Consider the following 27,850-nt stretch of genomic DNA (forward strand, 5'->3'; position numbering starts at 1 on the left):
CATTTTTCAGTTTATCTATTGTCAGCTCACTCCCTCACCTTTTTTATTCCAAATACTAGCTTTTGAACCCACTAAGAGGTTTTCATGTTTTGTGAATAGTGTAACTATTTTAACAATACATAAACTATTTGGATATGCCACTTTTGTATTTAATTGCAAAACTCTCCCATCCTGTCCCTATATGCCTATAACCTTCAGCTCCATATAAAAATGATGCCTGCACTTACATAGTGCCCCCCACTGGATGATCTTGGGGGCTGATCCGAACTCCAGTAAAGGTACCTGGAGTGTTTCCATTGACTCCAGTAGGCTTTGGCTCATGCTATTTAGTGTGTAAGAATGGGCCAGACTTCAGACTTGTTACTTTGACGCTTTATTTTTTATTTGAAAATTATACTTTGAGTTTGGCATTTGAATTACTTTTCCTCATGATTATGGTTCTGATGCCCTACTTTTATAGCACTTATGAGAAGAGCATGTCCTGTTTGGACTATGGGTTTATCTTGTATGTTCATCTCCATCATAGATGTTCTGTTCCTGTACTACTGTTTAGTCCTTCACTTTATTTAGCTTGATTCCCCATTTGTGGGGAATGGCCCCATAACCAATACAATGGTGACTGAAACTTATGGGTTGGGTTTATTTTGAGCAAAGGCAGAACAAAATTGTAAACTGACCACATTTTGTTGCAATGCTAACTGGACGTTATTTGCTTCTGGCTCTCTGGTTCTAATATACATAGGCAGCATAGGGAGTCATGGCAGGAGAGCATGGATATTTGGAGTGGCTGTCTCGCTGGGTTCTTCCTTTATGATTTTTCTGGAGTGCTCTGGAACATATGTTGGGCAGCTGGCCACTTAATCAAGTGGAAAACTTCTAGACAGATACTCAGATTTTTTTTTAATCATCTTGCCCTTTAATTTATCACCTGTATCTAAATATTAGTAAAAGTTAAACCCATTGTTTTGACTTGTTCCCTTCTTTCAAAAACTCCTTTCACATTTTAATAAATTCACATACTGTCATCTTGAGCATAGAGCTCTCCTGCCTATTCTTGCCAGGATATGGAACTGTGTACCAAACCTGCTATCCATGGGAACTGGCTTTCTTGTCAACTGGCACTCTCATCACGTGTGTGTGTGTTGTTTGTTTTTTGTTTTTTTTTGTTTTCCCGCCCCTGCCTCTTGCAGGGGTGGGTGGGGGGAAATGGGATCCTTTTTTTATTTGTATTTTGGTTAAATTGGGGAGAATTCTTTCCTTATCGTAATTTAACCAAGACAACAATGGTACTTGAACTTTTTTGCAGCCTCCCTAGACATAACCCATCTGTCCTCATGATCTCTCTCATGGCACCAGCAGTCCTCCATGGCTGGGGCACTGTCTGCAGTCCTGAGTTGGGGGGCACTCCAGGACTTCAGCAGTCCCCATATAGGCCAAGGTTTCGCGGGGGGGGAATATGTGATTGCCTGAAATAAGGAAACCGAATGGCTGGGAAAGAAAAAGGCCCCCATTTCAGTGTCTTCTCCTGCAGCTGCCACGTTACAGTCCCCCCACCCCCCAACTCAAGTACCAGAAGGAGATGTAACACAGCCCAGGTAGCCAGCTGCTTCTTGGCCAGGTGAGAGTTAGGGATACAGTTTATCCCTTGAGCTGACAGATCTCTCCTGCTCCAGGCAGACTTTCAGCACCCTGAGACTATAGCCATTTAATTACCAAAATAGTAAATAAATCCCATTATCCCCATTTTACAGATGGGGAAGTAGAGGCAAAAAGAAGATGCAGCCACAGTAATAGACCAAAATACCACAGCTTTACCCTAGTGATGATGCAGGGCTGGGAGATGCAACTGTGGCTGAGGGAGCCTTAGTCAGATTTAGGATCTGATCCTGCAAGGTGCTGAGTCTCTCCTGTGCTCCAGGTCTCATTGCCAGTGGAAGTTTTGGGCACTAGAACTGCTCAGCACCTTCTAAGATCAGGCCCCAAGTCACTTGCTTAAAACCATAGAGGGACACTGTAACTACAATATTCTAGTGTAAGCTCTCCAAACTTGCAGTAGCACTGGGATAAGATCTAATAGATTAAAAATGCTACCTTAGTATCCTTTGGAACAGAGCCAGGATTAGAACTCTGACATTCTTAGCTGTCACTCCTGTTTTCAGACTGTCTCTCCCTCTCTCAACAAAGCTTAACTACAAACATACAGATTTATTGCCATCCTCTTAGGAACAGCTGTATGTCCGCCTCTTTAAAACACACCTTTCCCTTCACTGTGAATACAGTATTATAAGGACACCAGGCATAGTCTCTGCCATCTTGGATTTGCTCATACAACTGGTGAGTTGCTGCATTTGCAAACAGCTAAGGGAAATAGAAGTTCTGAAATCTCTATATATAATTTTTCCTCCCTGGAATTACAGCTTGATTTTTAGATTCTCTACAAATTTAAAGGGGCACTGATCTCCTGAGATCACCTTGATTTACTAGTAAGTGTGTGTCTACTCCTCTATGGCCAAATGTGAGGAGAGAATATCTGTCGTCAGCTAAAAGGGGATACTTGTGCGGAAAAAGCACCAGCACTGGAATTAAACATGCTGGCTCTATTTTGTTTGTATGCTGTACTGCAAAGACTTTTTTTCTTTCCTTTGAGTACCACACTTGTTTGTTCAATATAGTGCCTGAAGTAGTCTTACATCTTGTTCTGATATCTGAGCTCTGCAGCTAACTGAGTGGGCCATGGCATGTAAAACTAGAAGTCTGAGCTATGATGAATAATATAACAATGTTTGTTTTGTTTGAATCCAAGAATAGCAGCTACAGCAGCTGTGTTAGGAAGGCTTCCAAGCTGCATTAGGTCACAAGTGAAATGACTCTGGTGATCTCAACTTTATCCTTAACTGACATTAGTCCACAGCACAAAAATAAATTGGCCACAATTGACAGTATCTGCAGAGGAGAATCCTTAGAACAGCAGAGGGTGTTACAGGTATGGATGAAGATGCTTTCTGTGGACCAGTCATACTAGCCAAAGTGCTCTCATGTTCAGGTTTTTTGAGCACCAGAGCGTACCTCCAAGTTGCATGAATTGTATGATGCGCAGTAAAAGGGCTGAACGCTTACAAAGAAACTACGTCACAGCAAGTCAGCTAAAAGAATGTTTCTTGTAGCATAGTTGCAAGGCTTTGAAACCAGTATTCTAGCTGCCTGTGGTTAGCATTTCTGCAGGTGTATTGATGCAGAACCTCTCAGAAGAGAGACATGCGCCCTTTTTAACCAAGTAGAATGCAATGGGGTTTGTTTGTAACTTGACAGTATCAGTTTTGTCACTTGCAATACCCTTAAAACTGTAAAATGGATCATTTCTAACCCTATTTCCTATGCAGATATCCATGGGAAAGCAGTAGCTATTGGTAGAACACTGTTTGTATTTCTTAACATCCACCTTCATCCCTCACTTCACCATTATGTATGTGCCTGTTTCTTTTACAAACCTGTAACTGGAAAACCAATGTGTTCTCATGCTCTGCATTGCTAGAGATTATAATCCCTTGGTGAAGTTACACCAAGGCTGTGTGCTGCATCACTGTAGAAATTTGACCTCTCCGTTATCAATATTTTTAAGATGGCATAACAACCAGATCTTAATTACTAATTTCTCTAACCCAGAAGTGCCAGTGAGCAGCTGTCTTGGGTGATGCACATTTTTCTCTCTAACTAATCCCATGTGTGATAATTCAAAGTAACCCTATGTATCTTTTATGGAATGTCTTATTTATTACTCCAGTCTTATCTTTGTGCCTGTACTTTTCTGACCAGGATCTTTACAGCCATAATGCCCATGGTAGCAGCTGGATTGATTCCAGATGATCCCACATTGCAGCCAATAAGAAGACTTGTGTCCCTTGTAGGAATTTTTTTTTAAATGTGTTGTACGTGGGTTTTTTTTGTTTTTGTGGTTTTTTAGGGGGGGGAGTGTTCTTTTTTGGTTTGGTTGTTTTTTGCATGACCCTCATGTATTTAATATAAACTGCTGGCTGCATTCTTATTGGCTGACTATAGGATCACAAACTCAAAAGCTGCCAATCAGAATGATCAATCAGTACATATTCGTTTCAATATATGAATGCTCAGTTTTGAATATTCTGTTCCATCACTTTGTCTTAGTTACCATGCTAAACCAATTTGTCCATTAACCATTAAGAAATTAATTCAATAAGAACATTTTAACCATTTGTTAATTTTGCTTACTAAACCTGTTTGTTTTATATCTACCATGACAAGTGCTTTTTAAAAACTGTAATTTTATTGACCTGCTACAAATTAATTCTACAGAATATAATAGCTGATATCTGTGCTAACTCCTAGTGTTTACTTATAGGTTGTCATTTACATGTCTGAGTACATGTTCATTGTGGGTTTTGGTCTCCTATTGTGTGCTCCACACTATCCAGATTATTTGTACTTAAAACAAGTTCTACAACTATGTTCTTGGCTATGTCAAGAGGGCATTGATTACTGCTAATGCAAGCTCTGGTTGAATTTTGATTTGATCTTATGGTGGTCATGTGAAGTGACCATTCTACCGCAGGCTGCAAAACCGTTTTCATTCTAAATTCCTTCCCTTCCCACACAGAAACTTGTAATCTTTCGAAACATCCAACTTTTAGACTGAGAATTTCCATGCTTTCTTGGCCCAACAATGACACTCCAAGTTTACCAAAATTTCTTCAGCTGGATTTAGAATAAATAGTTTATATATAAAATATCCATTTTCCTACATCATAATTTGAGAGTAACTCAAATGGCTAAACTTTAACCCTTGAAACTTAGCATGTAAATGCAGCTGTCGTCACTGAAGAGTGTGCTTTACTAAACTTGAAAAACATTAGTTATGAACATTTGAAAATGTAGGAACAAATATGCACAGGGGAAAGCCCTAGTTAGCAGTGCACTTATGCCAGGAGGACTTGGAATCTGGCCTTTAAAAAAAAAAAAAAAATCCAACCAACCAAAAACAGATGCTGCATAATGAATTTACAAGCTCTGAGGTGAAGGTGGCAGGTAGTGCTGACATATATACTTCCTTAAAACAAACTGAAAATTAAATGCAAGACACTGCAATGTTAAGGCTGCAGACTTTAAATCAAAAAGTTAGGAAATGCAAACATTCAGGTCCTACCAGCAATGTTAACTTGCTTGAACTGCACTCATGTAGTAGTATCTATCCTGTACTTAAAAGAAGCTTAATGTAGTACTCTTACATTATTATTTGTATTGCAGTAGAATCTAAGGACTCCACTCCTAGACCAGGACCACATTGTGCTAGGTACTATACAAACACAACAAAGTCCTAAAAAAAAAAAAAAAAGAGCACCATAAAAGCAGAAGGATATGCATTGTGGTTAATGCTAAGATGGTACCTTAACTTTTGCATTTCCCAACAAACATTAATTATATTTTAACATTGCCTGAACCCTTTTTGCATTTTTTAATATATGGTTCACTATAAGAATAACATTATTTTGCTTAAGCTGATAACTTCTCTACCATACAAACAAGAAAAATTAATAAACTACTTTTATTTTTATGTAGTATCAGCTTTGCATTTAATTGCGGATCACAGGCTTATTAAAATAGCTTATCAGTTCATACACACCATTAAGCACCCACACACTGTGTGGGTACATGATATGCACATTTAATGTGTTAATGAAGGCTCTGATCCTGCAAACACTTACCTACGTGTTTAGGTGTGTGCTGGAACTGGGCCTAAGGTATTAAAAGTATACACTTTAACATTTCTTTAAATTTTTAGTGACTTATTGTACTTATTTCCCTCTTCTTTCCCCCCCTCTAATTTTTCTCTGTTTTAAAAGCATATTGTAGTCTTTTCATGCCAAAAAGACACACTGCCAATTTCTTTTGTTTATGGCATGAAACTAATCCTTTTGTTTCTTGGGGTTTTTTGTTTTAAATAACCACTACACCCAAACTAAGACTGCATGTGTGTAGAGGTCACAGCATTTAAAGCTTCTTTTGAAGCTTCAGTAACAAAGCAGCTGGAGATGGCAGTGACTTCATCTTGAATAATGTTTGCATCTGCAAAATGAAGGCAGCGAAGCCTGATAGAGCATTTGTCAGACAGTTTTTTGCTCTTTAAGTTTTGTTGCACCGTGTATCATGTCCGTTATCTCACGTGTCTCCAACCACTGGATCCTAATTTGTCTGTCTTTCTTTCTGGAAGGTTTAGTTTCTTCTCTCGTGATAAAAAACGCATGCAGACGACACAGAAAAACGTTCACTTCCAGGATACTTTTGGCGAATGGGCAGATTCAAACAAAGATGACTCCTACACTGAACAAGGCCAAGAGGCTCTTCAGCATCTGTGATTAACACTCCAAGCTGCGTTGCTTACCACAGTAGATCTGAACATTCTAGTAACAAGAAGCTTCCGTAACCAAATCTGGCAGCTCATCGTTTTTTATTTGCCTGGCACACGTTGCCTGTTTCAGACGTACTTTTTCCAAAGGGATTCCTCAATGTTTACTTGGTGACTGCTCTCTGAAAACAGAATCCAGGCTCTGTAGTAAGGGTTATTTATACTCTGGGGGTATCAAAGCTTCTAGGTTGTGTGCTGAATAACAAGTCTGTCTGACTCTTGCATTTAACTACAGTAACACACGCTTCTTTAAACCAAAAAAACCCTGTGCCATTAGAGGTTTATTTGCATTGAACTACATCTATTAGCAAAGACCCTGATACCATGTTTATGTTAACTGGGGGGAGGGAAGGGGAATTTTTCTTAGTTTTGTTAATGACACTTTCAAAAATAGAGAGGTTGCAGTGTATACACTATTTCCAGGGCAGGTCCTACCACAGCTGTATCCTGTCAAACTCACAGGTTGCAGAGAAACTACTTGGAATGTCAACTGATAACAGTACAGAAACTGGAGCAGCTGTGAGGGACTGTGATTGTATATCCCCCCTTGTTGTTTATAGTGCCTAAAGCATGTAGATACTGATGTACAAGGTGAGTGTGCCTTGCCTTTTGCTCTGAGTTATGCAGTATTAGCAGCAAATGAATTGCTCACACAGAGGAATTCTAAACACTCTGCATTTTGTTTTCTTCTTTGTACCGTGCCCTTTTTCCCTCCACCCTCTCTCTCTCTGTGTAGTAGCAGACCTCTGCCGTACAGGAAATAGATCACTTTCCCACAAAAGGCTTCGAAAAAAGCCCCAGGCAGCACTTTTACAAGTTCTTATTCCCTAGCTGAAAACCATTTTAACACACCTATAGTGGAGGTTTTAAGTCAGATGTTACCGCCTTTGTTCTAGGTAGAAACAATCCCAACCCCCCTCTCTCCTCCGCACCGCCCCAAAATTCTGTTGGGACCATAGGAATTATAGACTCTAAAACCTCAATCATGCAGGCTATTCCCTATGCTAACACACATTATACTGCAGGGGTGCTCTGTATGGACCCAGGGAGAGAACTGTTCTGTTACAGTGGAGTTCAAGCCATTCTTAGGGGCTCAGCTGTACTATCAAAAGAGTCATGCTACCGCACAGTTCTGCCCCAGGTGAGACATAGCTGCATATATTTGCCTATAGGCTTGTCTGCCCTAGAGTAACATTCTTTTATTTAAAAAAATATATATATCCTAACAGGACCTGTAGCTGCTGCTGCCGCTATTTTAACAGCATAGTGGTTGGACAGGAGCCCATGCTAAACTACAGCAGCAATCAACACCCTGCATATACTAAAGCTGCCACTGTTGCTGCCACTGCTGCCTCCGAACCCGCGAGGAAACATGTCAGCAGAAAATAAGCTTTAGAGAGTTTGTGAAACACTCTTCCTTATTGTGACTGCAGACTTGTCTTCTGACCCTACAGACTGGTTTAATACTACTGTTCTTGGATTTTAAAAAAAATCCCTGTACATACAGGCCAGGGAAACTGTGCTAGAATCCATCTATAATTCAGCAGAGCTGGGAAACCTGTTGCAGCATGGTTCAAATGCTCTTCTGTTTTGTACTCTAAATGGGAGCGAACTGTGCTATGACCATGGGCCCTTTCCCCTCTACAGGATAATGTCACTGTTCCCCACATCGACCCCTGCCAGGGTTGGGCTTTTCAGTGAGGGGCCTACATACACTCGCAGCTCTAAATGAGGTCAAGGGCAGGCCTGCTCTTGTAGCCTTATAACTACATCACTCAGGAATGTGAAGACTCCACACTGCCGCATAACACAGTCCTAGCAACCTAACTCCCCGTGGAGACAGCAGAGCTTCTCCCGTCGACATTGCTGCTGCCTCTCGCAGAGATGTACTAATTACACCAATGGGAGAAGCTCTCCTGTCGGTGTAGTAGCATCTTCAGTGAAGCGCTACAGCAGCACAGCTGCAGTGTTAAGTGCAGATCTACCCTGATTTTGCAAATTCCCAGCGATGTCTCATCCTTACACATTCAAGTACATAATTCCTTAAGAACCCCTCAGATTAGTTCTGTAGAACAATTCCAATAACTGGGTGGTTGGTTATGCTTTAGCCTGTAAGGCCATGTCCATGCTGCAGCTGGGACCAAGTCTCCTAGCCCTGGTAGACAGACTTGTGCTGGCAGGGCTCAAACTGGTGCAGTAAAAATAGCAGGGTGGCTTATGCTGCTTGGGCGGCAGCTCAGGCATTCAAGCGAAGCCAACCCTAGCTGCTGGGTATGAACTGGAGTGACTAACCTGAGTCCCCACTGGAACTGCAATGTCCATACTGCCATTTTTAGCACACTAGCATAAGCCACCGGAGCATGAATCTATCTGGCCTGGCAGGCTCACTCCCAGAGGCAGAGGGGGAGGAGTCTGGTACTTGAAACACATCCCCATTTGAGATGCTGATAGCAGCGTCCAACACTAGCATTTTATGAAGGCAGTGCAATGAAAACAGAACCCGATTTAGACACACTAACATAACTTATGACCTATATTTGTCATCTTTTAAGAGAAGCCACACCTACAGAAAGTATCTCCACTACCTATTTAAAATGTGGATTGGGCATACACTTTGTTTATGCTTAGGCCCTTACACAAAATGTGGGAACAATAATACTTTCCAAGTTTCTAGGATAAGTTGGGAAAATAAATGTAAATGAAATCAGGAAGGTACTGCTATTGTATGATGCATTTAAGGTCTATGAAATCTGGATAATGACCCTTTAATATATTACTCTCTATCGTACTTTTGTTCCTCAGCTTCAAAAGGAAAAAAAGCAGCTTCCCAAACTGTTCGGAGTTCCCCCTAGTAGGGAAGTGCTATAGGGTGGAGGCAGCACTTGCATACGTTATTTTGGACAATTACGGCGATAACACACCAGACCATTGCTGCTCTTTATAAACCAAGTTTGTACTGTATCCTGCTGTGAAATTCACTGTGATGTTCCTGTAAATCCTCTTTATAGCACAGTTTGTCTGGCACTTTAACAGCACTATAGCAACATTAAGCACTGCAAGAATGTAGTAGGTTTACAAACTGAACCAGCAAACCACTTTCAAAACTGTTTAAGAGCTGTGACCTGGGACAATAACGATACATAAACTAATACTTAGCTCTATATCTAAGTGCTGATCTTAAAAGAGGAAGTTTCTAGCTCCGTGTGTCAAGTTAGCCCCACAGTCTGGACACCACTGCACTACTATTGGGCCAAAGCTGCAGCCCATCTTAAACAATGTCACTAAGCAGTTTGAACGTCCCCCATTCATCTCTGTGGGCTGCTACCTTGAAAATCTAATTACTACTGAAACATAACATTAACCATTTCATTCCTGACTCCACAAACAGTAAGAACATAAGATTTGCTATAGCAATTCAGACCAATGGTCCATCTAGCCCAGTATCCTGTCTTCCAGCAGGGGCCAGTGCCAGATGCTTCAGAGGGAATGAACAGAACAAGGCAATTTATCAGGTAATCCGTCCCCCGTTGGCCAGTCCCAGCTTCTGGCAGTCAGACATTTAGGGACAGCCAGAGCATGGAGTTGCATCCCTGACCATCTTGGATAAGAGCCATTGATAGGCCCATCCTCCATGAACGTATCCAATTCTTTTTTGAACCCTGTTATACTTTTGGCAGTCAAAACATCCCATGACAACGAGTTCTATATGTTGACTGTGTGTTGTGTGAAGCACTACTTCCTTGTTTGTTTTAAACCTACTAATTTCATTGGGTGACCTCTGCTTCTTTGTTATGTGCAAGAGTATATAACACTTCCTTATTCACTTTCTTCATCATTCATGATTTTACAGACCTCTATCATATCCCTACTTAGTCATCTCTTTTCTAAGATGAAGAGTCCCAGTGCTTTTAATCTCTCTTCATGTGGAAGCTGTTCTATACCCCTAATCATTTTTGTTGCCCTTTTTGTACTTTTCCCAACTCTAATATATCTTTTTTTGAGATGGGACAACCAGAACTGCACATGGCATTTAAGGTGTGAGTGTTCCATGGATTTCTATAGTGGCATTATGATCTTTTTGATCTTATCACTTTCCTAATGGTTCTTAGCTTTTTGTTTTTGATCGCCACTGCACATTGACTGGATGTTTTCAGAGAACTATCCATAACGACTTCAAGAACTTTTTCTTGGGTGGTAACAGCTAATTTAGACCCCCATGAGATTATGTGTGCATTAATTTGCATTTATTAACATTTAATTTCATCTGCCATTTTGTGGTCTAGTGACCCAGTTTAGTGAGAGCCCTTTGTAACTCTTTGCAGTCAGTTTTGGACTTCATTATTTTGAATAGTTTTGTATAATCTGCAAACTTTTCCACTTCACTGATTACCCCCTTTTCCAGGTCATTTATGAATATGATGAAAAGCACTGGTCCCGGTACAGATCCCTGAGGGACCACACTATTTACCTCTCTCCCTTCTGAAACCTGACCATTTATTCCTACCCTTTGTTTCCTATCTTTTAACCTGTTAGTGATCCATGAAAGGACCCTCACTCTTATCCCATGACTGCTTACTTTGCTTAAGACCCTTTGGTGTGGGACCTGGTTGGTCAAAGGCTTTCTGAAAGTCCAGGTACACTATATCAACTAGAGCACCCTGGTACACATGCTTGTAGACCACCTCAAAGAATTCTAATAGACTAGTGAGGCACGATTTCCTTTTACAAAGGCAGCGTTGACTCTTCCCCAACATACTGTGTTATCTATGTGTGGTAATTCTGTTCTTTACTATCGTTTCAGCCAGTGTGCCTAGTACTGAAGTTTGGCTTACTGGCCTACAATTTCCAGGATTGTCTCTGGAGCCTTTTTTAAAAATTAGTGTCACATTACCTATTTACCAGTCATCTGGCACAAAGGCTGATTTAAGCAATAGGTTACATACCACAGCTAGAAGTTCTGCCATTTCATATCTGAGTTCCTTCAGAACACTTGGGTGATTACCATCTAGTCCTGGCCATTTATTACTATTTATCAACTTGTTCCAAAACCTGAACCTTTGACACCTAAATCTGAGATGGTTCCTCAGATTTGTTACCTAAAGATAAGGGCTCAGCTGTGGAATCTTCCTTACATCCTCTGAAGCGAAAACTGATGCAAAGAATTCATTTAGCTTCTCCGCAAGGGCCTTGTCTTGAGTGTTCCTTTATCACCTCAATCCTACAGTGGCCCCACTGCTTGTTTGGCAGGCTTCCTGCTTCTCATGCTTTCAGCTAACGCCCTCAGATGGAGCAGTCATCTGAAAGGATGTTGCTGGGGGAAGAGCTGCTCTCTTTGAATAGACAGAGAGTTGAATATCTACCATGTAGCTTCTTGACAGATTCAAGTAAATGCTCTTCTTTTAAAAGTCAGCTAAGAGGCACAGCAGTCCTGTATTCACTGTGCAGAATCTTTTGAGGTTTCTTTGGTCCAAAAGTAAATCTTAATAATCTAATAAATATTTCTGACGGACTTGCTGTGTGCGTGTCTTAGGTTATTGGGTGTTGAAAGACCGTGTGTAACGTGATCCTGAGTGGGTTGTACTCTTTTGGCACACAGCTGAGGGGTTTATCTTTTCTTTACACATTCACAAAGCTTGTACTGCTCCTCATGCAAACTAAGTCTCCTTGAACTAAAGTGAGAGGCTGGCAGATCAGTAGAGGGGAAAGTCTGGAGGGGGAAATAGTGCAGGTTTGAAGGGGAAGCTACTATAGGAGATTTCTATTGTTCCTGCCTCTAAAACAAAGTTTCACCACTGAAATAAGGACTTTGAGACAATGGATCAGATGCTGGACCCCCCTCCCCCTCACCCTCTCGCCACACACACTCACACACCCCAGCTTCTCACTGTGAAGGAAAATCCTTGGTTGATGCAGGAGCTGCGTAAAAGCTCCAATGTCACTCCTATTCTGACCCTTGGCTGGTGTCCCTGCACCACCCCAATCCCCAGGTGCCAGAGTGGCCCTTGGAGCCCTGGACAGCTGGGCATAAGTTAGGGCCTCTACGCTGCCCTAATTTACACTAAGGCAGAGATTCTTAAACTTCATTGCACCACGACCCCCTTCTGACAACAAAAATTACTACATGACCCCCCGCCCCCTCAAGCTTTGGCTTCAGCCTTCAGTGGTGGGGCTCAGGCTTTGGCTTCAGCTTGGGCCTCAGCAAGTCTAACACTGGCCCTGGGGACCCCATTAAAATGGGGTCATGACCCACTTTGCGGTCCTGACTCCCAACCCACAGTTTGAGAACCACTGCACTAGGGACTGAACTAGCCTCAAGATTGAGCAGTAAGCATAGGGAGATCTAGGCCAGAGTGTAAACAATTAGTGACTTTATTCAGAGGCCCTGGCAAGATAACATTTGGAACAGTTCTGGTCAGAACGTTGACATAGTTGCTGCTGCCCGGCTTTCAACAGGGCCTCTCCCTACTAAACACGAATATGCTGAGCTCGCTAGAAGCGAAACTTCACCAGTTCTAGCACAACACGCCTTTATCTGCCCTGCACTTGTAACAGAGGTGGGGGAGTCAGTTACAACTAACCGCCGTAGTGCACACAGCAACCAACCCATCCCCAGAAGCAGATTAAAATCCTGGATGGGTTGGGCTTTACTCTTGTTAGGGGGCCATGGTTCGGGTTCCATCTCCATTACAACATTTAACCATGTTATAGCCAGCTCAGCTGTCAAGGGGGACGGACTGACCCAGAAAAGAATTTTGCTGCTTTGCGAAATAGCTGGGGTAGGCGTAACCTCAGAGTTGTGCTCTCTAGGCAAGAAAGAGCAAGTGAGGTGCAAAAGGAGCAGGAGACAAGGAGAGACAATAACAAAATTATAAACTACATCATTCTTGCACCCACATGGGAGCAGCACCCAACAGCAGCTGTGGAGGTACAAAGGGTAGACAACAGGTTATGTGGCTGTTGTATTACATTGCATAACTGTCCCACTGACGGGTCCCAGGACATCATTCTCAAAGCTAGAGCAGGAGTTTCAAAACAAAGGGATACACAGATGAAAGTCTGTGTATTTGCTTTGATTGGGAGCTCTCCATAGACTTTACATTGAGATGTGCCATAGCCACAACAGCTGCTGGAAATTAACTTGAGAAGTCACGTGATCTGCAATCCACCCTCATGTATCTCTATGTCTAGAACATACAAGTTCTGCTAATTAAAGGGAAGGACTGAATGAAGGAGGGAAGCAGCTCTCCATAAAAAGAGATTTCCTAAGGCATGTTTCCCCATTGCACCCAACACCAGTCAAAAACACTATTTCTAAACATCATGTCTATCCCTATCTCTCTCAAGCAGCTGAATCATTTCCTATCTTTTTTAAATTGTGAGAAACATTTGCAAAAGCCAAAGATGATGATTTTATAGATATTTCTTCAATAGGTGACTTCATTAGTATGTCACGTGAGCACATGGCATATATAGGAAATATTTAGGGACTGGGCTCTCTCATATACAAACAAGCCGTTCTCTGAATAGCCAAGAAGCCTGGGCACACGTTTAATTTTACATCTCACTGAATTCGGTGGGAATGCAGGCACATCTGTAAGTCTGGTATTCCTTACAGAATGCTAACAAGTATGGTGTGCTTAAATTTTTTTTAAACATTTCCTTTTTATTTCCATAGGTACACACAACTTGTACATTCCATTGGGTCTCCCTGCAGCATAGTATAATAGAGAAACCACAGCAAACAGTGATTACTGGTTCCTTAACGTTCTTAGAAATGGAACTACATAGAACCAGATACCATCAGATGCAGTAAATGAAATACTCTGTGCTTTCCAATGCTTTTACTTCCCAGATCCTGCTACCCCTCCACCCCGCTCTATAAAACACAAGAGTGAGACTTTGCGTAAAGAAAACAACTGAAGAGCAACAAATAAAATAACTGGCTGTCTTAGGATCTGCCTTCTAACATTGACTAAACTTGTTTCTCTCTCTCTCTCTCTCCCCAAGCTGCATTTTCTTGTTTGAACTGCTTTGCTGTAAATAATTGTCCAGGAAGGGTCTTCCAGTTAGCTGACTTCTCTGTCTAATCAGTTCATCTTTAGGTTAAAACTACATGACATTTCAACATTCACAATAAATAATAATAATTAAAAAAAAAACTTTTGCTGTGAATGCCCAGTTCTGACTCTCCTCTTTTTCCTGTAGGACTCCTGTCAGTCTCTGGGGGGCTGGGACTGTGATACCAATCCCAGCTACAGCTCTCTCAGCTCCAAGCTGAGTGAGTGGGGGAGGGCTACGCTGAATGTAAGGCAGTATAAGGGCCCATCTATAGAGGTAAACTACTGGGTAAGGGGGATCATGTCATAACAGAACTGGGGCTCTGTCCTGTTTATAACCGATGTTGGCCTTGCCTATATAGAATGGTTTGAACCATGTTAAGGAACCCTGCTACAGTCCTGACCTCCAGAAGGAAAGGAGAAAATCACTGCATTGTTAGAATACATCCACAGGAAGATTTGCTTCCACATAAAGAACATTTTACATTTAATAAGGTGGGGGTGGGGAATCAAACCAAAGAAAGAGCAGATACCACATAATACATGAGACAAAGAACAAAAGCTCTGTAAATAAGAGATCCGCAACTCAACACAGGTACAGGTTACTGCAGGAGTCATTGTCCCCTCTTTCTGGCAAAACCACCATAGAAATTACCTAAAGGACAATAAACCAGAGACAATGAGCCAGCTGCTTGGCTGGGGCAGTTCTGCTAAAGACAGCGGCTCTGTCCCACTTTACACCAGCTGAGGATCTAGTTCCAGGAAATTAGCAGGGCTCCTTGCAGGCTGGAAGCACACAGCAAAGCCACAGGTTGCGTCCCAATGACCGAATCTGTTCCCATCGCTTTCTTGGGAGGCAGGCCCAGGCCTCTATTAGAACCTGACCACAGTTCAGGGTTGTTTGAATCAGTAGGTTTTGGAGGGGTCTGGCTGTAAACTTCCCCACAGTACACAGGTGTTCAGCTTATCTGTAACAAAGACACTTTCTTCTACCGATGTTTGTCATCATCTCTCTGCTTCTTTGCGTCCCTCTCCCTGCTCCGGTCTCTTTCCCTGTCTTTTCTCTCTCTGTCCTTCCTCTCTCTTCCTCTGCTCCTTTCCTCTTTGGAATCCCGCTCTCTCTCCCGGTTGCTTTCACCCCAAGCCCACGATCGCTCCCTTTCCAGCCATCTCTTCTCTCGGTTCCTTTCAGGGTCTCGGTCCCTCGCTCTCCAGTCCCTCACACCCTCTCGAGACCAGCTCCTCTCCCTTTTCTCCACAGGCCCCTCTCCATAAAGGTCACTTTTCATAGTTGGCAAATTGATGGGCTTTCGGAAAGGCCTGTCCCGCCCTCCAAACCGCAGCTGCCCGGATTCCTTCTTGCCTCCAAAACCACCTCCAAGTCTCCGAGGGATCCATCCTTTGAGGGTCCTTTCCAGCTCAAAGTCCACAAATATCTCATGCTGGTCAATAACCAGCCTGTTGGCATCTCTATGGGCTTTCAAGAGCGCCCGTTCCTCTTTGTACTCTATAAACGCATAGCCCTTGGAACAGCCTGTGACTAAGTCTCTAACCAGACGAATCTTCCTAATGTCGCCATACCTGGAAAAAGCTTCCTTCAGCTTCTCCTCTGTGGTTTGTAGATTCAGTCTCGCTACAAACAGAGTGAGGTGGGGATCTCCTGTAACCCCCTTATTGGGTACATACCGTGCCAACATGGCCCTCCAGATGGCACGGTCATGGGGCTCTTCATCTGTGCCATCAATGCTCCCTGCTTTGAGGGGGTCATACTCTTTTGCTATGGGCGCCCACTCGTTCATTTTCTAGAGGGAACACAAACATCAAACATACTCCAGTGTCACTGCTAACATTCTGTATAAACGTTCACCACTACAGGTGAATTGGAAGATACAGTTAATGAGGATACTTGGCATTTGCCTATAGCACTTTCCATCCCAGGATCTCAAAAGCACTTTACAAACAAACACTCCACCGCAGGTTGATTCCCATGTTACAGACAGAAAAACTTGGATGCAGAGAGGTTTTTAGTTTTTAGCACAGATCTGTCTGCTAGAACGCCTCCTGGATAGGCCGCGAGGGGCACAGAAAACCCTCGACACATCCTGCATCCTTGCTAGCAAACCCCCTTAGACTTTGCAGAAATGACAAAGAATCCCCTTATAAGATTAATTAAAACAAACTCCACTGAAATCCTTTTTTCAGCTAGACTCCCTCAAGCTCCAGCCCCCTGGGGAAGGCGATTTGCTCACTATGGAGGTGGGGAGCATTTGCTTCCTGATGTGGGAGGAAGCGTTGCATTATCTGGATGTTTTAGGGGAATATCCTGCCTATGGCCTGGTACTGGGTGTATTTAAGCGCGTGTAAGAAGAGGCCAGATGCCTCCCACAGGCCGCTCGGTGGCGGCCACAGGCCACGTGCTTCTCAGCCCATCTCAGCCCCCAGCTGGGCTTTGCAGCCTTCCCCCCTTTGCCCGCTGCAGCGTGCGCAGCCCAGCAGCCAGCTCGGCGCCTTCCCAGCTTTGCCCTCGGGGTCTCACGCGCTGCCGAGAACCCGGGGGCCGCTCCCCGCCCGCCGAGGATCCCCGAAATTAGTCAACACACCCCTCCCCCCACCTTCAGCACAACGCAGGCCTCGCGCGTAATCCCCAGCTCTTGGGCGGCTTCCCCGAGCAGCCCACACCCAGCCCCTCTGTCCAGCCGGCCGGGGCGGCCACATACAAATCTACCCGCCCCCCCTTTACTGCAGGCGTCCCCGGTGCACGGCCCAGGCCCCGGGCCCGGGGGCTGTATCCGCCCGCCCACTCACCGCCTCTGCCCCGCCGCGGCCCGCTCCTCTCCGCCCCGCCCACCGGCGACAGCCCGCGGCCCCGGCTTCCCGTCGGCGGGGGCCGCTTCGCGCGCGCGCAAACCCCAGAAGCCGCCGCTTGGCAAAATCCCGCGCAGGGAGGGGCGGGGCGCCGTGCGCAAGGCGCAGCTCCGCGGCCGGGGGCGGGCATCGTGCGAGGGCAGCGCGTTCCGCGCCCCGGCCGGGCCGAGCCCGCGGAACGTGGCGCTCCGGAAAGGCAGACGCGTTTGCCTTCCTCACCCCCGGCCCCTGGTGGAGGGAAACGGGCTGCAGCTGCATTTTCCTTGCTAACCTGAGCGGGCTGGCTGCGGGGGGGCTCGCCTTGCTGACCCCCCTGCTGCGGGGAAGCTGGCTGCGGGGGGGCTCGCCTTGCTGACCCCCCCTGCTGCGGGGAAGCTGGCTGCGGGGGGGCTCGGCTTGCTGACCCCCCCTGCTGCGGGGAAGCTGGCTGCGGGGGGGCTCGGCTTGCTGACCCCCCCTGCTGCGGGGAAGCTGGCTGCGGGGGGGCTCGCCTTGCTGACCCCCATGCTGCGGGGAAGCTGGCTGCGGAGGGGCTCGGCTTGCTGACCCCCATGCTGCGGGGAAGCTGGCTGCGGGGGCCTCGCCTTGCTGACCCCCCCTGCTGCGGGGAAGCTGGCTGCGGGGGGTCTCGCCTTGCTGACCCCCATGCTGTGGGGAAGCTGGCTGCGGGGGGGCTCGCCTTGCTGACCCCCCCTGCTGCGGGGAAGCTGGCTGCGGGGGGGCTCGCCTTGCTGACCCCCATGCTGCGGGGAAGCTGGCTGCGGGGGGTCTCGGCTTGCTGACCCCCATGCTGCGGGGAAGCTGGCTGCGGAGGGGCTCGGCTTGCTGACCCCCATGCTGCGGGGAAGCTGGCTGCGGGGGCCTCGCCTTGCTGACCCCCCCTGCTGCGGGGAAGCTGGCTGCGGGGGGGCTCGCCTTGCTGACCCCCCCTGCTGCGGGGAAGCTGGCTGCGGGGGGGCTCGCCTTGCTGACCCCCCCTGCTGCGGGGAAGCTGGCTGCGGGGGGGCTCGGCTTGCTGACCCCCCCTGCTGCGGGGAAGCTGGCTGCGGGGGGGGCTCGGCTTGCTGACCCCCCCTGCTGCGGGGAAGCTGGCTGCGGGGGGGGCTCGGCTTGCTGACCCCCCCTGCTGCGGGGAAGCTGGCTGCGCGGGGGCTCGCCTTGCTGACCCCCCCTGCTGCGGGGAAGCTGGCTGCGGGGGGGCTCGGCTTGCTGACCCCCCTGCTGCGGGGAAGCTGGCTGCGGAGGCATATCGCTTCTTGGTTCCTCAGAGCTAAGGTCAAGCATAAGTAGTCTCTCGGCCTCTCAAAGGCTGCGATCAAGTGTCTTGATGTTTCTGGTCTTTTGGCCCTGCAATGAAAACCTTGGCTGTGTCTCCTGGACCATGAAGTACAAACATTATCTTATAAGTTATATCCGTTCTTATCAGTTTAATATCTGACCCCTTGCTGGAGGGGGCTGGCTGCAGATGCATTTGCGTGGCTGCCCTCCCTGCTGGAGGGAAGCTGGCTGCAGATGGGTTTGCCGGGGCTTGCGAGCAGCACAGCAAATCCCCGCCTGGCTTAGCTGTGGCAGGGGCGGAGCTGGCGCCAAGCTAGGGATCCGGAGCGCGGAATTCACCTTCAAATCCGAATCGAGCTGTATTGACCCGAGAGGGTGCACAACGCAAAGCAGCTAAGCGCTGGGGCGTTTAAATCCCAAGGGCAGCTCTGGCCCCTGCTTTTGGAGGCTGAGCTGAGTATCTGGTTCTGTGACAAGGGGCCCCCGCCACCCTGAGGCACGTGGGTGGGGAACTGGCCCTACCCAGGAGTGTTTCAGAGTCCCTCCCCCTCCGGAGGCGTCTCCATGGAAACTGCAAACGTTACCCGGGGGGGCAGCCGCTCCACCCTGGCCAGGGCTTGCTTTGTCATCCTCGTTCTCTCTGCAAAATGCCATGGGCAATGTCCAGCTGCCCTCACAGCCTGCAAAAGCACCGCACCCATTACTTCAACACAGATCACTCCCATGCCAGCCGCGGCCCTGCCTCTGGCGACAGAGACTGAGTCCGCGGGGTGGTTTTGTCTGCGCCCCCAGCCTATCACCCTCCGCCCATCTCTGTCTCCTGGACGCTGCCTGAGAATGGGAGCAGGGGCCCCTTCAGCTAGAAGGGAAGCTGTCCCGTGTCCGCCGGCCGGCCTCCCTTCCCACAGGGCTACATTGTAACCCTTGTAGCCCCACCCCGGCCTCCCAGCCTGGTTATCTGATTGGCCCCCAGGAGCTTCCCCTGGAGGCCGAGGAGAGGACTTGGTCACAAGTTTCACGGAGGAGGAGGAAGGGAGGAAGGAAGTTGTTGAGAGTGGTGGCCGAAGCAGGCGGCAACTGCAGCAGCTGGTCTGAAACCAGCCCTCTCCCCCGTGAAGGAGCTTGACTGGCCACTGGGGCTTGCCATGCAGGGTCATCAGCACCCAGAGGAGGGAGAGGAGAAGGAGGAGCTTGGCCCTGAAAACGCCTTTGAGAAGAGCCCTTTCCAGCTGACAGCAGAGGATGTCTATGACATTTCCTACGTGGTGGGCAGGGAGATCCTGAAAATAAGCAGCGAGCCCCAGGGGGAGGTGCCCACCAGGGTCGCCCAGTTGCAGTTCAAGATAGTGAGGATTCTGGAAATGCTGGAGGCTTTGGTGAATGAGAGTAACCTGACAGTGGAGGAGCTGAAGATGGAGAGAGACAATCTCAAAAAGGAGGTGGAGGGACTCAGAAAGGAGGGTCCTCCAGGGAATGCAGAGCAGGTAGGTATAAGGGCAGGTGCAACCTCAGGAACTGATCTGCTTATTGTGCAACGTACAGTTTGGGAAACAATATGGAGGCATGGGGTTTTATTAACAACACTAGTGATGTCCAGCGAAGCATCTCCATCCATTTGGCCCACCTTTTGCACGTTGACAGAGTTACAGCTCTGTTGAGAAACTGCTGCTGGCAACCTCATGAGCATAGGCACGGTTTGAGGCAAGCAGAATTCTCAGCGTCAAAAATCCCTGCCTGATGGGAGCCCATTCTAGCACAAAACACTGGAAAACGCATTTGCTCACATGATCCAAGCCATTGTGTGGACAGGCCCTATTGGAGAAGTTGACTTTTCATCCCTGCTGAAGATCCTGGCCCAGCTGTCCAAGCAGAGACCGGCTCTGTACTGTAACATTGTAGGTTGTTGAGCCAATGTCCTGTATGTGCCAGGGCATGGTTTTGGTTGGACAGAGTCAATATGCTGAAAGAGAGAAGTTCAGACATTCAGGCCCTGATTTTCATGTAGTGTAGATGTACAATTGCACATCTGTCTTTTACATACAACTGCTCTCACAAAAGCACCTAATTTGCCATTTGCACACACGTGAAATCCTTGTGTTTGTGCAAATTAGGTGTATCAGAGGAGGAATGACCTTGTGGTTTAGGCACTTGGCTGGGACTCAGGAAAGCTAGGTTTAGTTCTGAGCTCTACTCAAATTATCTCTGTAACCTCAGGCGAGTCCCTTAATCTCTCTGGGCCTCAGTTCCTGTCTGTGACAATGCGGATAATAGCACTTCCTTTGCAAGTTTAGAGGTAAACCCTTTGGGGTGGGGACTGTCTTACTATGTGCATACAGCGCCTGGGACAAGGGGGCCCACAGGCGCTACTGAAATACAAATAATAATTATTTTGCACCTAAATGGTATGAAAAATCAAGATTGTAAAGTCTGTAAAGCATGGAAATTACTATTGTTTGATAAACCTGATTCTTTGTCTAAGGTATGGCCTGACAGCTGCTCAGGGGCTATCTGGGCATGTTGCGTCCTTACAGTTGTTTGGTTTTTAAACTGTTGCCCTTTGTTCTACAGCTGAGCCTTGGACCAGACAAAATGATAATAGATCTCACAGATCCAAATCGTCCACGGTTCACATTGCAGGAGTTGAGAGATGTGCTGCAGGAACGTAACCGGCTGAAAGCACAACTTCTTATTACACAAGAGGAGCTACAGTGCTATAAGAGGTAGATCACTAGGTCATCCAGTCAGCAGAGAGCACCTGTTTATTATGTGGGGATCATGTCAGGGGAGATTAGTATTATTATTTGTTTGCTGTAGCACCCACCGTGTGCTAGGCACTGCCCAGATATACAAGACGGTAACTCTTCGGCTCTCTGTGGGTATAGAGTGCCTCACAGAATGGGCCTTATTCTTGGTTGGCCCCCTTTTGCACTACAACAATAAATATTATTATTAATAATATTAATAACAAAAGAAGGGACATCCCTGCCCCTAAAAGCTTATGGTGTAAGGATAAACAGACAAGCAGAGAGGGGTCAGGGAGGGAGGTTTCAAAAGGAATTTTCGATATAAATCAACCTTAAAACTGAAGTCCTGCCGGCTCTAGGTGAGTTACAAACACGTGTAATAGCACACATCAACATTTGCAGGCAGTTACTTCAACTGTGTGTGCAAAGTAGGAATTCGGGCACACAAATCCAGTGTGTAGGTATGCCTGGCTGGCCACGTGTGAGTGCAAGTACCTCATTCGCACATGCAATCATAGTAACTGCACACATGCATTTTTAATGAAAACCGGGCTCTACGTATCCCATGCCACGTGTCATAAGAGCAGGGAGGTTTCTGTGCTTGCCTTAGTTAAAATTTCCCTTCTCCTGTTGTGCAGACTGATACATGCACACATCTCTGAGATGAAAGGTGGTAAATAAACTCGCATTTCAGTGATGCTGTATGTATAGCTGTAAAGCACTTGAGCATCCTTCAGGATGAAAATGCATATTTTGTGAGACCCTCCAGCTGAAGACTGAGTAAGGCATATACTACAAAAATCTCACCCAGGGATAAGGATTCAGTTCAAGGCAGGTGACCCAGGTGACTTCCTGGAGTGCCAGGCCTGGGGGGCACCAGGTTTGGGGTGCTGTTTTTGTTGTTAGTGACAAAAGGGAACATAGAATGTTTGAAGTAACATGGCTCAGATATTCCATATTTGCTTATATATGGCATGAATAAATACAGATTTACAGATCCTAGCATGCACATTTATTGTCTTATATGACAGGGATAAATCATGCATGCAAATCATGCAAAGTCGTGAAATGGGCTAAAATGCAATAAAAAATAAGATATTCAAAAGTTTAACAAAGGGGGGCCACCGAAGATGCTCCTCGCCTGGGGCACCATTTGGTCTAGGGTGGGCCCTGATTTAGATGACCTGGGTTCTGTTCCTGGCACTGCCACTGATCTATAGTGTGATTTTGGGCAAATCACATCACCTCTTTGGTTCTGTTTTCACCTCCCACCCTTTGTCTGGCTTGACTAATTAAACCATAAGCTGTTTGGGACAGGGACTGACTTTTACTCTCCTTGCAAAGTGTCTGGCACAATGGGGCCCTGATCTCAGTTGAGGTCCCCATGTGATACCATAATACAAATAATAATAAATCCACCCTGAGTACACTTCTATAACAGGCATGCATAATGCAAGCTATAGCTGAGAAGCTAGTTTCAATCCTGCCCACTCAAACAGCAGTTTTGCCAACAATGCAGTTAAGGATCCACTCCCCCAGCTCAGCGGACAGGCTGTACTAAGTTAGCTCAGTCACCCATTAATGGCTCAGTTGGCCCTTGACTCTCCAATTGCCTAACACAGCTCATTGGAATCCAAGTTACAAATTAACGATGTGAATGTTTAATTCGTAAGTGGATCATGAGCTGTGGGGCTCTAATTACCAACTAGTACTGGATTTCAATCCAAGCAAATCAAAGGAAAAACAATAATTTGATTTACATGATAACCTCCTAACAAGGTGCCCAGGGTGCTGAAAAACTCAATTGACGGCATCAGATATAAAACAAAGTAGTATAAATATGGGACCTTTGAAATAAAAATTGTGTTTTAGAATGTCATGAATATATTTCTATATATGTGGCTATATAGCATGCAGATAGCACAAAATGTCACGTCCTAAATTTAAGATTCACAGACAATGTTTTAGTGGCCGGATAATGTATTATTAAAGACGTGAGTTTGTCTCAGGTGTTTTTGAAGGAGTATGGTTCAATGCCCACCTTGAACAGCACTGCTTATCTGCATATTGTGGGCTTTGATTCCCCTCAGATCTCAAGATCAGCAGAGTCAGGCTAGGTCAGTGCAGTGGTGATAGCTGTGAAGGTGTAGTCCTAAGTACCTTCTGCCTGGCCATACAAAGCCCTAATACAGGCCAGCAAAGCTTGTAGTCATGGCTTGCACTGGTGAAGCTTATCCCAGTCCCAAGGAGGGGAAATAGCCTTGGTTTAAATTCTAGCTTTGCCTGTTTATAGTCGGGGTTTGCACTGGTGCAGCTATATCCCTTAAGGCTGTAACCAGTGGACATTTCCTGTGTAGGGAAGTGGCACAGGGAAGGTGACACTTATTTACCTCACAGGGGTCTTGTGGACCTTCACTGACTCAGGCCAGAATCTGCTGTTACACCTGTGTAAATCTGAGTGACTGTGCTGGAGATACCCTGGATCTGCACCAATGTAACCAAGCTTGGAATTTAGTGCTTTGAGATCTTTGGATGGAAGGTGCTTTACAAATGCAACACAGGATTAAAATCAGTTCTCACTGAGTATTAAATCATTACATAACACTCCATCTGTAGCTATTTAAGCTTCTAACAATTATCAATGGGGTTCTTACAAAAATATTCTAAGCTAAATTAGAGAGACGAGGTGTGTGAGGTAACATCTGTTATTGGACCAACTTCTGTTGGTGCAAGAGATAAGTTTTCAAGCCACACTGAGCTCATCTTCAAGGCTGGAAAAGAGCTCCGTCTGTCTCGAAAACTTGTCTCTCTCACCATTAACGGGATAGGGAACCATGATGCAGCCAACAGAAGTTGTTCCAATAGAAGATATTACCTCACCCACTTTCTCTCTCTAATATCCTGGGACTGGCACGGCTATGCCTGCACTACATCTAAGCTAAATTGCTGGGCACAATTAAAATAAGAGTGATTCACTATTAGCATTAGTCCAGGTTAGCTGTGTCCAGAGAAATTAGAGCTCCTATTCAGGAAACCATTTACACACCACTTGACTTCAGTGGGACTTTGTGCACAAGTGAAGAGCTTTCTGAATCGCTGTCTGCATTCATAGATATCATAGTGGCTGCATTGTGTAAACCCTCGCTTTCCAGACCAGCACAGAACAGTTCCTGGTAGCATTTTTTCACAAACTACAACTGGTACAACATTCCTACCCACAAAGGAAAGGTGCAAAGACACCACACCCAGCAAACATGACAGTGACGTTAGCAGGGTATATGGACATCATCTGCTCAGATGGCACATGGTGCCAGAATGAAGAAAGGGTTCAGTATGCACAATGGGGGTGTGGCGGGGGAGAAGTGTAGCACAGATTTAAAAAAATTCCCATCTCCCTCCTTTGCTAGTGGCATTTCACAGAGGGAGGACCAGGCTGGGCCAATGGAAAAGGAATCCACTGTCTGCAGACCTTCTGGCTCAAGCAAGTCTAACGAAGAGAAAACAATCATAAAGCGTCTGTAAGTATTGTCACTTCTCTTGAAGCACTTTATAGTGGTGGGCTGACTTGACTGGATACTTGTTCTCCCCTCACAAAGCCCCCCTTCCTCGTTATAAAAAGTTAGGGCTGTTGCTGGAATCCTGAAGCCGGCAAACCTCCTGAAGCCAACCAGAATTTGGTAGCATCAGGAGTCTACCACCAAGATGCAGCGTGGGCTGGTGAATAGTGACCTGCCTGGGGAGTTCAGCAACGTGGGTTCTATTCCCAGCTCTGCTACTGATGTGCTTTTAGATCTTGGGTAAATCACTTCACCTTTCTGTGCTTCTATTTCCTTTCCCACCTCTTGTCTCGTTTTCAGTGCAGGAACTGTCTTTTACTGTGTATTTGTACCCCACCTAGCACAGTAAGGGATCAAGGGGCTACAGTAAAACCCAGATTCTTACATTGTAGTGTTTCCAAACTACTGAAAGACAATACCTTCCATTGATAACAAGGACAGTTAACTCTTTTTGTAACATGTATTGCAATGATATTAGTGACAGGAAGCCTGGAAAGATGACACGAGCATTAGAAATAGTGACAATTATCTTGTAGCTCAACTGCGAATGCTTCTGCTTTGATGTCTGAGGCTGACTGGTTCAAACTGCAGCTGTGTATAGCTCCTCTCTGATAAACTGGTAAAAATAATCGCTGCTTTAGTTAACTTTTATGTGAGTTAATCTCATGACAGGGATAGTCTGAATTAGACCCAGACAGGATGATGCTTTGTGTAAACAATGTTAACTAAAAGGTATCGGGCACAATCTCTAACTAGTAGCAGTGCCTGTATGAGGAAAGGGTTTCTTAAGAACGGTCCCAGGTCAAATGCTTGAGTACTTCTTGGAAAATTTGAGGGAAATTACCACTTAAATGACATGGCCCAGCTTTCAGTTCTCACTGTTTCATATTCCTAGAGGTACTTACGTTTTAGACCACTTTATAAACTATATCAGTGCAGCACCCCTGAAACATTGCATCAAAATAACAGTAAACTATGGTACCTTTGAGGTGTAGAACTCAAAGTGCTTTATAAAGGTGAGCATCAGAATTTGAGTGAGGGGAAACTGAGGCACAGATGAAGTGACTTGCCTGAGGTCACAGCATGTCAGCAGCAGAGACAGGGAGAGAACCCAGTTCTCCTACATACCAGCCCCATAATCTATCCACTGGACAACGCTGCTTGCTTCACATACTAGCACAACAGCAAAGGGAGGAGTGATTTTGCCCCGTGCCTATGAAAAGCACCCTATGAGGCCAGATCATCCTTGCTACACAAACAAGCTTTCAATTAAGGGCTCAGCCCCAGGGACACAGGGAATTGCATGGCATTTATTTATTGTCTTGGAGTTAGCCTTCTTGGTCCAAGAATTTCCAGCCTTTCAGAGCTAATCATTAAGCTGTCCTACCCTGTAGAAGGCCATTGCCTCCCCTGTGAGTACACTAAGAATCTCCACATTGTGTTGTTTACTGACTATCCACCAAGGTTTGTTTGTGATGGGATTCAAGTAGCTGTATGCAGCAGGAGCCTGCTCAAGCCCTGCGCTTATAGCTCCTGAGAGCAGCCCAGTGTGCAAGCAGAACAGGCTCAGCTGGTGGTTGTAGCTTTTCCTTTTTGTAAGACACTTCCCCCCTCCCCTTTTTGCTCCAGGTTCTCTTTTAAATACGGAAAACGAATATGACTGAGAATTTAGCCACTTCTGCTCAGAAAGTTGCAGCATATAAAGCCCTTGAAAAGGAATTAAGAGAAGAAGCATTTGAAGGAAAAGCAGCAGTTTCACTGTAGAGAACAGGCCACATCTCAAGAACAACATGTATTTGTATACTACTTTAAGATTTTGCTTTATAAAATAACATTTCTTACAATGTTTGTATTACGGTGTAAGTGTTAATTTCTCCTCTTGTAAAGAATGGCATATTTCCTCTAGACATATCCAAGCAGATGGAGTGTGGAATAAACCTTTTCTATATAGCTATTTTCAGTCTTTCGAAGAACCATACCAAAATGTAGCCTACGGAAGAAAGAATATTAATTTTTCCACTCACATCTCACTGTCTGGGCTAGGGGATTTTCAAAGGCTAGAATGATCTTGCTGATATTTTGCTAGTTACACTGTCTGCAAAAGTATTCATAAAACTAATTACCAAGACTGAAAAATATGTTTGCATTTAAATTTAGTGTGTGTTTTGTTGTCAGTGATCTGACACCAGAAATGTCTATCTCTTAAAGCAACCCAGAAGCTGAAGCAAACTGGAAGTTGCCCAGATAGTGGCTGTCTTGTAGTTTGTATTAAATTAGTTTGATGTCCTCTGTTCAGCAGCCTAATGCCTACCACTGAGGCTACTATAATTGGGAGTAACTGACACCTTTAGCGGTAGACACACAAGCCAAGCATTGGCTAGACTAGGGGTGGGCAAACTTTTTGGCCTGAGGGCCACCTATGATTATGGAAACTCGTATGGTGGGCCATGAATGCTCACGAAATTGGGGGTTAGGGGGCAGGAGGGCTCCAGCTGGGGATGCAGGCTCTGGGGTGGGGCTGAGGGTTTGGGGGTTCCAGGCTGGGACTGAGGGGTTTGGAGGGGGATCAGGGCTGGGGAAGGGAGTTGGGGCACAGGAAGGGTTGGGGGGCAGGCTCCAGGCAGTGCTTACCTCAAGCAACTCCCAGAAACAGCAGCATGTCCTCCCTCCGGCTCCTACCCAGAAGTGCAGCCAGGTGGTTCTGTGCACTGCCCTGTCTGTAGGCGCCAATCCTGTAACTCCCATTGGCTGTGGTTCCCGACCAATGGGACTGTAGAGACAGCACTTGGGGCAGGGGCAGCATGTGGAGCCCCCTGGCTGCCCCTATATGTAGGAGCTGTAGAGGGGACATGCTGCTGCTTCTGGGAGCCCTGTGGAGTAGAGCAAGACCCCGACCGCGCTCCACCGCTGGAG

At 45.9% G+C, this 27,850-nt stretch overlaps 3 protein-coding genes across 7 annotated transcripts in view; 2 read left to right on the top strand and 1 right to left on the bottom strand.

Moving 5' to 3' along the window:
* The window catches only part of RILPL1 (Rab interacting lysosomal protein like 1), a 40,210-nt gene extending 28,265 nt beyond the window's left edge, over nucleotides 1–11,945 (top strand). The window contains exon 7 of one of the 2 annotated variants that reach the window (XM_077835455.1): nucleotides 3,814–5,365. In XM_077835455.1, the coding sequence (XP_077691581.1) occupies nucleotides 3,814–3,919 (106 nt within the window). In that variant the 3' untranslated portion in view covers nucleotides 3,920–5,365. Of the gene's footprint in view, nucleotides 1–3,813; nucleotides 5,366–6,241 lie in introns of those variants that run through there. The other variant, XM_077835453.1, reaches the window with a different exon arrangement.
* Nucleotides 11,946–12,782: 837 nt separating this feature from the next.
* SNRNP35 (small nuclear ribonucleoprotein U11/U12 subunit 35) lies at nucleotides 12,783–19,299 on the bottom strand. Of its 4 annotated transcripts, none has more exons than XM_077835456.1 (2): nucleotides 19,221–19,299; nucleotides 12,783–16,295 (listed from the first exon to the last, which is right to left on the bottom strand). In XM_077835456.1, exons 1-2 carry the CDS (start codon nucleotides 19,263–19,265, stop codon nucleotides 15,483–15,485), a joined length of 858 nt encoding a protein of 285 aa, XP_077691582.1. In that variant the 5' UTR covers nucleotides 19,266–19,299; the 3' UTR covers nucleotides 12,783–15,482. The 4 variants fall into 4 exon arrangements, with proteins under 4 accessions (XP_077691582.1, XP_077691584.1, XP_077691585.1 ...); XM_077835458.1 differs by lacking the exon at nucleotides 19,221–19,299 and adding an exon at nucleotides 18,976–19,038; XM_077835459.1 differs by lacking the exon at nucleotides 19,221–19,299 and adding an exon at nucleotides 17,106–17,225.
* Nucleotides 19,300–19,623: 324 nt separating this feature from the next.
* Nucleotides 19,624–27,385, top strand: RILPL2 (Rab interacting lysosomal protein like 2). The gene is made up of 4 exons (XM_077834729.1): nucleotides 19,624–20,120; nucleotides 21,205–21,356; nucleotides 24,788–24,898; nucleotides 26,567–27,385. The coding sequence occupies exons 1-4, from the start codon at nucleotides 19,782–19,784 to the stop codon at nucleotides 26,595–26,597; spliced, it is 633 nt and encodes a 210-aa protein (XP_077690855.1). The 5' UTR covers nucleotides 19,624–19,781; the 3' UTR covers nucleotides 26,598–27,385.
* The last annotated feature ends 465 nt before the right edge of the window (nucleotides 27,386–27,850 follow it).

Source organism: Eretmochelys imbricata, chromosome 15 (assembly GCF_965152235.1).
Source record: "Eretmochelys imbricata isolate rEreImb1 chromosome 15, rEreImb1.hap1, whole genome shotgun sequence".
NCBI classification, from domain to species: Eukaryota; Metazoa; Chordata; order Testudines; family Cheloniidae; genus Eretmochelys; species Eretmochelys imbricata.

Bases quoted from the DNA above. Each gene is read 5' to 3' on its own strand.
- SNRNP35 (XM_077835456.1), bottom strand. From the start codon at position 19,265: ATGACAAAGCAAGCCCTGGCCAGGGTGGAGCGGCTGCCCCCCCGG. The intron at 16,296-19,220 runs GTAACGTTTGCA...TGTTCCCTCTAG, and splicing joins TGGAGCGGCTGCCCCCCCGG to AAAATGAACGAGTGGGCGCC.
- RILPL2 (XM_077834729.1), top strand. From the start codon at position 19,782: ATGCAGGGTCATCAGCACCCAGAGGAGGGAGAGGAGAAGGAGGAGCTT. The intron at 20,121-21,204 runs GTAGGTATAAGG...TTTGTTCTACAG, and splicing joins CTCCAGGGAATGCAGAGCAG to CTGAGCCTTGGACCAGACAA. The intron at 21,357-24,787 runs GTAGATCACTAG...CTCCTTTGCTAG, and splicing joins GAGCTACAGTGCTATAAGAG to TGGCATTTCACAGAGGGAGG.